Source organism: Triticum aestivum, chromosome 2D, assembly GCF_018294505.1.
Source record: "Triticum aestivum cultivar Chinese Spring chromosome 2D, IWGSC CS RefSeq v2.1, whole genome shotgun sequence".
In the NCBI taxonomy this organism is placed as follows: Eukaryota; Viridiplantae; Streptophyta; class Magnoliopsida; order Poales; family Poaceae; genus Triticum; species Triticum aestivum.
This window is the reverse complement of record NC_057799.1, coordinates 639,998,011-640,008,302: the sequence shown is the minus strand read 5'-3', so window position 1 is coordinate 640,008,302 and position 10,292 is coordinate 639,998,011. Positions and strand designations below refer to the sequence as shown.

General features: G+C 45.7%; 1 protein-coding gene across 1 annotated transcript; it reads left to right on the top strand.

The window, feature by feature from the left end:
• The first annotated feature begins 1,522 nt into the window (after positions 1-1,522).
• LOC123055258 (cysteine protease ATG4B) lies at positions 1,523-6,465 on the top strand. Its single transcript, XM_044479247.1, has 9 exons — positions 1,523-1,703; positions 2,465-2,964; positions 3,069-3,154; positions 3,261-3,311; positions 3,463-3,848; positions 4,651-4,789; positions 5,574-5,629; positions 5,736-5,806; positions 5,896-6,465. The coding sequence occupies exons 2-9, from the start codon at positions 2,517-2,519 to the stop codon at positions 6,111-6,113; spliced, it is 1,455 nt and encodes a 484-aa protein (XP_044335182.1). The 5' UTR covers positions 1,523-1,703; positions 2,465-2,516; the 3' UTR covers positions 6,114-6,465.
• The last annotated feature ends 3,827 nt before the right edge of the window (positions 6,466-10,292 follow it).

Below are 10,292 nucleotides of genomic sequence, written 5' to 3'. Positions count from 1 at the left end.
CATGGGGGCCGGCTGGAAATGGTGTTTTTCAGTCAAGTCGGCATATACCTTAGCTTTTGAAGAGACACATGGATCTACTGCAGAATCTTCGAGCTCAGCTCCGGATGGACATCGGACCTGCTGGAAACTTATTTGGAAAAGTTTTGTACCTCCAATAGTAAAAAAAACTTTGCATGGCGTGCAGCGGTGAACACTCCCTGCCAACTTGGCAAAACAAGAATAAACGTAACTTAGAAACTTCGGGAATCTGCCCAATCTGCGAGCGGGAAGAGGAAGATACATTTCATGCACTTTGTAAATGCCCTTTTGCGGTGCAACTGTGGGAATGCTTGTCAATTGTTTGGCGTTTGCCACCGCTGGAGGAAATGAAGAATACGGGTACTGAATGGCCATTGGAGGCGCTCCATCCACTCCCTGAGATGGATAGGTGCATGCTAATGATGACACTGTGGCGGGTATGGCATAACCGTAATGAAGTGATTCACAACAAGGACGATCCGTTACCCATGGAAGTGTCCAAGCGGTTCCTCATGAGCTACTTGGACTCGCTCTTATCACTTAAGTACTCCGACGAGGATCTGGTTAAGGGGAAGCATGTGGTCTCTTATGATCATCTACATGAACCACTTGTGATATCACGTACGCCTCGGTGCATCCCTTGGGTGTTACCAATGTAGGGCTGGACTAAACTTAACACAGATGGTTCTTGGTCAGTTGATGGAAGCGCAGGTGCTGGTATGGTGCTCCGGGATAATAGGGGTCAGATTATCTACACATCGTGCAGGGAGCTTTTTTCCCGCAGAAACGCTTTGGAAGCGGAGCTCAGTGCATGTGTGGAAGGGCTTTCAATTGCCATTCAGAGAAGGGAGTTTCCTATTCATGTGGAGATGGATTCCCGAAAAGCTGTGAGCATGATCATTGACGAGTCAACTGATAGATCAATCTTCTCTTCACTGGTGAAGGAAATCAAGCATCTGAGGAGCCTTCGTATGACTACTTTTAGTCTTGTTCATCGTAGTCAGAATAGTGTTAGTGATTTTTTGGCTAAGTTTGCTAGAACTCAGAGTAGAACTGTCGTTTGGCTTAACTCTGGCGTGCCAGAAGTTATTGAGCTTTGTAATGCAGACCGTGGCATTGATCCCACTTGAGTAATACAAAGTTCACCCGCAAAAAAAAAAATTATATTATATAAGCGCGCATTTTGCGACTGGATACATTTCACCACACCACACCGGCCGGCGCCCCCTCACCATTGATCGTCTCCTCCCCTCGTCGCTGTTGAGGAAACGGGACGGAACGGGGAGGAATCCGTGCCGTGCAGTGCAGCTGCAGATTCTCCCCCACAAACAAAACAAAAATAAAATAATAGAGGGACGAAAACCTTACGGGAAAGCATCCGCCCGCACGCACGGCACCGCCCGGACCCAAGCGCCAGCACGTTTGGATTCGGGTCCGCTGCCCGGTGGGCCCGTCCAGGTCCGCCTACCTACCCCTCCCTCCCCTCTCCTCCCGCAGCTGCGCAGCTAGCCAAGCCAAGCCACCCCCAAGGACTCGCCGTCCCCATCTCTCCCCTCCCCCCTTCCTTCCCCACCCCGCCTCCTCCTCCGCCACGCCACCTCTCCCCCCTCCGCCTCGCGCCCTCCGCCGCCCGGATCCCTCGCCGCCGGCCGTCCTCTCCCCGCGCCTCGGATCGCTGCAGGCGGGTAAGCCGACCCCTCACCCTCCCCTCCCCTCCTTCTCCCCTCCCCTTCTCCCCTTCTCTCTCCTGCTGCTGCCATGTCCCAGCTGCGCTCCCCTCCGCGGGATGCTGGATTGCTCCGGTTTCGATTTCCTTTCGTGCTGCCTGCTGCTACTGCCAGCGAACGATGATCTAGTCAATTGCGGATGGATGCTCGTAACCTGTTCGTCCTACTGCCCTGCCCTGCGTTGCCCTGTCTGTCCCCAATTACGAGTACTGGCTGAGCTGAGTTTGTCGATGGCGTGTAGGTAGCTCATGTATCCAAGCATCAGCTTCTCGGCGTGGTGCGTGCTGCTGTTAAACTTTGGCCTGTGCTTATTTTATACTAGTTCTGAGTTCTGACCATGTTCTGAGTTACAAGGAAGAGGGCTGCACTTCTCATTTCTGATGCCTGGATTGTATGATTGTATTGGTAGGAAACTGCGGGTAGCTGATCGATGCGCGCACACATTTTTCAATTGCGATTGCTTGTAACCTGTTCGTCCTACTCCCTTGGGTTGCCCTGTCTGTCCCCAGTTAGAGTTAAATGCTAAGCTAAGTCTGTGGATGGCATATAGGTACTAGGTAGGTCATGTATCCGAGCTTCTCCGCGTGCTGGTGTTAGTAAACCTCTGGCCTGTGTTTATTTTTATACTAGTTCTGAGTTCTGACCACATTCTTCTAAGTTAGAAGGAAGGAGGCTGCAATTCTGACTTCTGATGCCTGCTTGTCTGATTGCATCTGTAGGAAATTGTGGGTGCCTGATGACGTGATTGACGCACACATGCCGCGCTAGGTAATGACGAGCTTGCCTGAGAGGGGTGCAACACCGCCATCCAATCCTACGTCGTCATCGTCGTGTGAGGGGGACGCTGCCGTAGCTTCTTCTTCGGCTTCTTCCGCCTCAGAGGAGCAGAAGAAGGACGGCAGCCCGAAGCAGTGCAAGGCGTCTATCCTCTCGAGCGTTCTCACCATCTTCGAGCCGGACCAGGATCAGTCAGGCAGGTCAGGGGGTCACGCCTCCGGGTCCTATGCTTGGTCGAGGGTTCTGAGGCGGTTTGTGGGTGGCGGCTCCATGTGGCGTTTCCTGGGATGCGGCAAGGCTCTGACCGCCGCCGACGTCTGGTTCCTTGGAAAATGCTACAAGCTGTCATCCGAGGAGTCGTCGAGTGACTCGGATTCTGAGGGCGGGCATGCTGCGTTCTTGGAGGACTTCTCGTCCAGGGTATGGATCACCTACAGGAAAGGTTAGTTTGGCCTGTTCTTGTTTACAGAACAATGTCTATACTAAAACTATCAATGTGGCAGAGTTGGTGGCGAGCTGTTGACATGATCATTTTTTTGGTCACAGGTTTTGATGCCATATCTGATTCCAAGCTCACAAGTGATGTCAACTGGGGTTGCATGGTTAGAAGCAGTCAGATGCTGGTTGCACAGGTGAGTCTGCACTTGATTTGTTTGTTTTGAAACCCCTCCTTAACTGACCACTGCTGCTGTAGCGCTGTTACTAAATTGGGCTTTGGACACACTTCTTTTTTTGCAGGCACTGATTTTTCATCATCTTGGAAGGTCTTGGAGAAAGCCCGCACAGAGTGTAAGATACAGGACTTCCCTGTTCTGATCTCATAGAGCTGCTCACTATGCGAAAGGCAAAATTGAAGTGTTCCTATTCAGTTACAGTAGGTGATGGTGGTCTTTTAATTCTTAATGTAGGGTTTCTTATTGTGGTCAATGTTCATATGCAGCCATCTGACCCAGAACATACAAGGATCTTACACCTGTTCGGTGATTCTGAAGTCTGCGCTTTCTCCATTCACAATTTACTTCAAGCTGGAAAGAGTTACGGTCTGGCTGCTGGATCATGGGTGGGTCCATATGCTATGTGTCGGGCATGGCAAACCCTTATCCGCACAAACAGAGAGCAACCTGAAGTTATAAATAGGAATGAAAGTTTTCCTATGGCGCTCTATGTGGTCTCGGGTGATGAAGATGGTGAAAGAGGTGGAGCTCCAGTTGTTTGCATTGATGTTGCTGCTCAGCTTTGCTATGATTTCAACAAGGATCAATCAGCATGGTCGCCTATTCTTTTGTTGGTTCCTCTGGTTCTTGGTCTTGACAAAATTAATCCAAGGTAATCAGCGAGTCACTACTTCTTTTGTGCTTTGGCGGTTCCTGTATATATTTTTGGTTATCTTATAGTCATCCTGAGTAATAAAACTAGGAATATAAATGGAGAAGTGCCTTGCTGACCTACCAGTTACGTGATTATATTTCTGTTATTTAAAATACATACACAAGACACTGTTCTTAATTTCTTATAATCTGATTTGGTGGCTAGTAATCCTGATGCTGATCTTAATCATATAGAGGCATATTGATCTTCCAATCCTTCACAGCTATCAACTAGACTAGGACACTAGGTTATGCATAGGGGGTCGCCCCTGAATATTAAATGTTTTCATTGATGGCTTGGTAGGAAATTATTCTTATTTTTAACCTTTTCCTGCCATGGTGTCACATACTATCTGATAGCCATCCTCAGTAAAACTAGGAATACAAATGGTGAAGTGCCTTGCTGATCTACCAATTACTTGATTACATTTCTGTTACTTCTAAAATACTCCTTATACTCTGTTTTGATGGCTAGTTCATCCTCAGTAAAACTAGAAATACAAATGGTGAAATGCCTTGCTAACCTACCAATTACTTGATTACATTTCTGTTACTTCTAAAATACTCCTTATACTCTGTTTTCGCGGCTAGTTTTCCTGATCTTCATCAGATAGAGGCAAATTAATCTTTTGACCTGTGAGAGCTATCAATTAGACTAGGTTATGAGTAGGGGTGCCCCTGAATACTAAATGTTTTATTGATGGCTTTGGTACGAAATTATTCTAATTTTAACCTTTTTCTGCCATGGGACATACTATCAGGTACATCCCACTACTAAAGGAGACATTCACATTTCCTCAAAGCTTGGGCATTTTAGGTGGAAAACCTGGAGCATCAACTTACATTGCTGGGGTGCAGGATGACAGGGCACTCTACCTAGATCCCCATGAGGTTCAGATGGTAAAAACTACAGACTTTTCAGTTATTTAGCACATACAGACATCATTTTCACAAATGTTGCAGGCTTGTAGTTTTTGTACCTTCGGTGAATATTGCAATCTGATCTATAAGCTGTATGGAATGCAAACATGATATGCTATTTGTTATATCTATAATTAGAGTTTAATTTAGCACCACTGAACTAATCGGTTCCTTTGAACGGAGCTCTCAGCTCCATCCTCCTATTCAATGAGTTAGTAGTAGTGTCTATTATGCATGCTGTCATCACTACTAGCAACCAACTATCACATTTTGGGATCCTGTTATGTGCATGCCCTGCTGAGAAAGGCATTTATTGCTTTTATTGGCTTGGCTAGTCCACTCTGTAGTTCAGAATCATTTGTGTTAGATTTCAACATTTGTCCCATAAATTCTGGAGTCGCAAACAATTATTGTTATCACTTATCAGTGCACGAAAAGCTGACTTCCTCTCGAGGAAAACGATAGAACAGGTATCCAGGGAAAGAAAATAGCACAATAGGCTGTCTGAGGGTTCATTTCACTATGTTGCACACATGTAGAATTCTTTTCTTTTTTAATCTTCAGCATATATTTAGTTTGTTCCACTCTGTTGATTTTAGTCCGATCCATATTTCCTGTGGATATCTATTTCTGCCGTCTCTTGTTCAGTTGGAATGCCATTTTCTATCAACAATCATATCAAGTTGTTACGCGTATCATCTGTGCTTTGGGGCATTTGACTTTTCAGCTATGGTGTTAATACCGGACTGCTCTTTAATGTCAGGCAGTTAACATAGCATCTGATAACTTGGAGGCGGACACTTCCTCATACCACTGCAGGTATGTGCACCATTCTAGTTACAGCCGGTTAAGATGGTTCCACTGTTCAGTTTCCTTTCCGTTCTCAAACGGCCAAACCCTAATCCGTGTATCAACTCTTGAACAGCACCGTCCGTGATATGCCTCTAGACCTGATAGATCCATCCCTGGCAATTGGTTTTTACTGCCGTGACAAAGGTGAACTTCTGTCCCTCAGATTCATGAGTCGGGTCATCCAAATTTTAGTCTCTTAACCTTTTTATTTCTTTCCAACTTCTTGTATGCAGATGACTTTGATGATTTCTGTTCTCGGGCCTCGGAGTTGGCAGAGCAGGCGAACGGAGCACCGCTCTTCACTGTCGTGCAGTCAGTTCAGCCGTCGAAACAGATGTACAACCAGGATGATGGGTCCGGCTGTTCAGGCTACGGCGTCTCCGACAACATCGACGCGGAGGACCTTGATGGCTCGGGCGAAACAGGAGAAGACGAGTGGCAGATTCTCTGAATGAAAGGGAAGTTTAACTTCAGTGCTCGGTTAAACCTTCACATGACCACTCGTTGGGTTAATGCCCCCGTGTGTGAAGTAAAGACTTCAAAAACCTCGTGTGAAATCTAGGGTTTCCAGTTCTACGGAACAAGCGGGTGTGCCGCTTGTTCCGCGGAGCTGGCAGGCCGGAAAAGGTAGGAGCCGTTACGCTGATCATCGGATCGGCACAAGTTGGTTCGATGGGAAATTCCTCTGTACCATACCATACGCGCTGTTGTGGGTGACTGCAAAATGTATCTATTGATTGGTTTACGCTAGGCAAATTGGCAGATTGGTTATAAATGTTTCCTTTGTTGCCATGTTTGTGATTCGATTTCGGCGTCGGGATCTTTTGTTTTGGAGCTGCTTTTGTGAAGGGACGTGCTAGGTATCGCAAGGTGGTTCAAAAGGGACACGCTGTTTATGCACAAAGCCAAAGAAAAGAATTTTATTCAGTCCCGTGCAAAATGTGCCATAGATTACTCTACAACAAACCGTTTTACATTTTCCCTAAAAACAGCCCTTATTTTGCAAAATATTATTTTAAAGTTTCCCTGAAAATACTCCTTATTTTAGAACCAATTATTTTACGTTTTCCCTAAAAACAGCCCTTGTTTTACATTTTCCCTAAAAACAGACATTATTTATAATCATATCCACTAGAAAGAATAATAATATACACAAGAATTTTAAATTGCAAATAACTGGCACTTTTTTTTAGCAGCACTGGCACTTTATAATTTTTTTAGGGGTACTGGCACTTTTTTTTGTGAGAGACAGAACGACCACAGTTCTTTCAGAGACCCGCTTAACCCAGTGGCCCAATACCCAAGGAAGTAATCAGAACTAAGCCCAGTTAGGCTGGAGGCCTCTTCTCCAGTAGCCCGCCACACATTTCAGCCAACTCGGCCGACTCCGACCGAGAGAGGAAAACCTAGCCGCCGTCCGGCGTCCGGGGCGCAGGGCTCCGGCGTCGCGAGAAGGCAGAGGCGGTCCCTCTCCGGCGATGTCTCCTTCATCATGAAAAATACTCCGTATTTGTGTTCATATCTTGAGCCGGCGGCTCTCCAGGTCGCCTCTGCTCACACCTTGCTGCTTCTCTGCTGCCGGCACCTCTGGAAACAGCGCAATGCGGAGGTGTTCGAGAGTCTCCCGCCCGCCCCTATGGAAGCGCTGCCTCCCCCTTCTTCGCCGCGCCGACGCCGGATGCATATGGCTGCACTGTCTTCTCCTCCAGCTCCCCCTGTAACTCTGTAAAACACTCCCTCTGTCCCCTGTTTGTACTGTTGAACATCTGGCTTCAGGCCAACTTTCAATGAAAATTCAGTTGGGGAACCTCTCATATTGCATTTATTTGTTACAGTAGATATTGATGTTTTTTTTCAATAAATTTGATCAAATTTAAGAAAATTTGACTTCAGCAATACTGTTTCCCTTTTTTTTTTTTGCAATCATGTTCCAGTACAATATTACAATTTCGTTTCCATGTCAGCTTGCTTTTGCTTATTATTTGGTCTTGGTGTAGTTCTATTTGCATTGTTATATCCAAGCATGTTCAGATTGTATGCAGCTGTGTAAGCCGTGTAAACAGAGCCATGTGAATGAACAAAAAATGTGAACTACAAAAGCAGTTAATTAAGAATGAGCTTCTTTATATTGAAAGCAATTGACTGTAGTTTTAGGACTAGCCGAGTTATGCTCCAGAACATATATATTTTGAAGCTCTCGGGTCATCTGTTACCATAGGATCTTCTCCAATTTAGTTGAGTATCCTCTCCCCACCTTCATTTCAACAACTGATGTACTGGCAACCTAACAGATATTGTCTAAAAGGAATTTCAAAGCCTCAGGACCTCATCGATTGTTTAATTCAACTGCAAGCACTCACCTGTTTTTGTTTTGACTGCTCGATTCTAGTGTGCAACAGAGGTACAGCACGTGCTGGTCACCTGCTGGGTGGTGGAACGGCATCAAAAGATGGGAGCCTTTTGTCCACAACTATGTCCCAAAGCATATTGAAGTCACCTTTAAATATTGAAAGTACAGTGCATGGCTACACGTGAATATGTGATTAAATGGATGAATACTCTTCTAAAGAGTTATGTCGGAATCTCTACCTTTTTAATGGTGAAAAGAATGATTCACATCCAAATAAGGCAGAACTCTGGATGGATCCTGTTAGAACTGATTTGGTGTTTCTTGGTACCTCAATGGTATGGGCTCCCTCTTTTATCTAGCCAGAGTACAATTTGTTACGGTCCTTTAACTTTTGCCTGAAGCCATTCTTTATAATTTTGATCATGTTTATATATAGAAAGGTCAACATCTACAATTCCAAATCATTACCAATAGATCAGTTAATATTGATATTTGCTTTGGTACAGTAGATATTGATATTTGGTTTTTTATTTGTATGATTCAGACTTCACAAAAGTTAAATGACTTGCTTTTTGCGACAGAGGACAAGATAAGTACAACATCAACTTGCTATGCATGTGATAACATTCCGCGCTGCTTTTCTTTCTACACCGATCGAAGAGTAACCACTAACTTTAACCCTTTCGGCTATTATAATTTGAAGTCACGTGCTGGGGGAGACGATCTCTGAAGCAGTAACCCTTTAAAATTAGTTTGATTAGCTGTACTCATAAGTGGCAACAACTCGGAGGGAAGAAATAAGACATATGTGCCTGCTTCAAACGCACCAGTAGGAAATACCACACCCAAGGGCCAGGCTTACGCGAGCTCTGGAACGAACAAAGATCCACGAGAAAAGTGTGAGCTTGGGATCCTGTCACCATGGATGGTCACCAAGTTGCGATGAACAGGACGAAGGCGCTGGAGGCCTTGTCCCCCTTCCTGGAGAATCCCCGGCAGATAGTCATCCAGAATGAAGCTTTCGTGGTTCTGGCAGCCGCGATGTTGTTCCTGCAACTCATGCTCGGTCCTTGGCGCCGGCGGTCAGGCCATTTGTTTGTACAAGGTACTCTCTGGGTAGCTTACACGGTCTCCTTCCCTCTGATTACATACACCCTTGGTCAGATGGTGACCTCGCCCGTGAAGAACATGCTGTATCCTGTTTGGGCTGTGATCCTCCTCTGGGCATCCGGGCGTGCCAACGCCTTCACAGCTTATAATATCGAAGACAACAAGCAGTGGAAGCGGTACCTCTTTGAGATCCTTCAGTATTTTGTGTACCTAGCCATTATACTCAAGCTGTTTCATGCTGGGCCAGGGCTTACTATTCCTGAGCGAATAATTTCTACCCAGCCAATTACTCTTTCTCTTAGTGTGCTAACGAGCCTGGTGCTTATGGCCAATCTGCACAGAGTACTTGCTGGTTGGATGGTGACGAATTCTACTCCCAGCAAATTAGTAGCCGACTACATGAGGGCTCAGGTTCAGGTCAACACAAGATCTAGAGCTGCTCAAGAGGAGACTTTCACAATGAGCGGCTGCAAATACCTTGTCTGCCCTCCTTTTAATGACCTAAGGAACTCACGTGTTGGCCATCGTGTCATCACCATCGGGACAATCTGGGACACATTTGATGGTGACAGCCTGGTAAACAAGCAGCTCAGAGATGTATGCCTCTCGTTTGCTCTGTCTAAGTTGTTGCTCCGCCGCTACTTTGGATTGGATTGTGCTGAAGCCGGACTACCCAAGACGCTCCAGTTTGCACTTGAGGGTTTGTTGCCGGAAGTGGATCAAGTCAACCATTACTCAAGAGCATTTCATGTCATCGAAGTAGAATTGGGCTTCCTCTATGACTTCTTTTTCACAAAGCATGCAACTCTCCTTTCCTTTGACGGCTCTTTCCTTTTTGCTCTTATTGTCAAATTGATTTGCGTACCTTTTGCCGGAGTATGTTTGATTGCATATCCCCCAACTGTCAACACATTTAACCCAATAATCGAGGTTGGCACAAGAAGGGTTGATGTTACTGTTACAGTCGTAATTATGGGAGCTCTCCTTCTATTTGATGTTCTGCAGGCTATACACTATTTGACATCAGATTGGGCCACCATTTCACTCGTATGCAGCAATATCAGATTCAGAAGACATACAAGCAGACTCATTTCGTCTATTATTTCATCCACCATTCCCTCCATCTTTCGGTTTCTTAGAAGGTTTGAGTTTGCCGGTTATCTTGGCAGG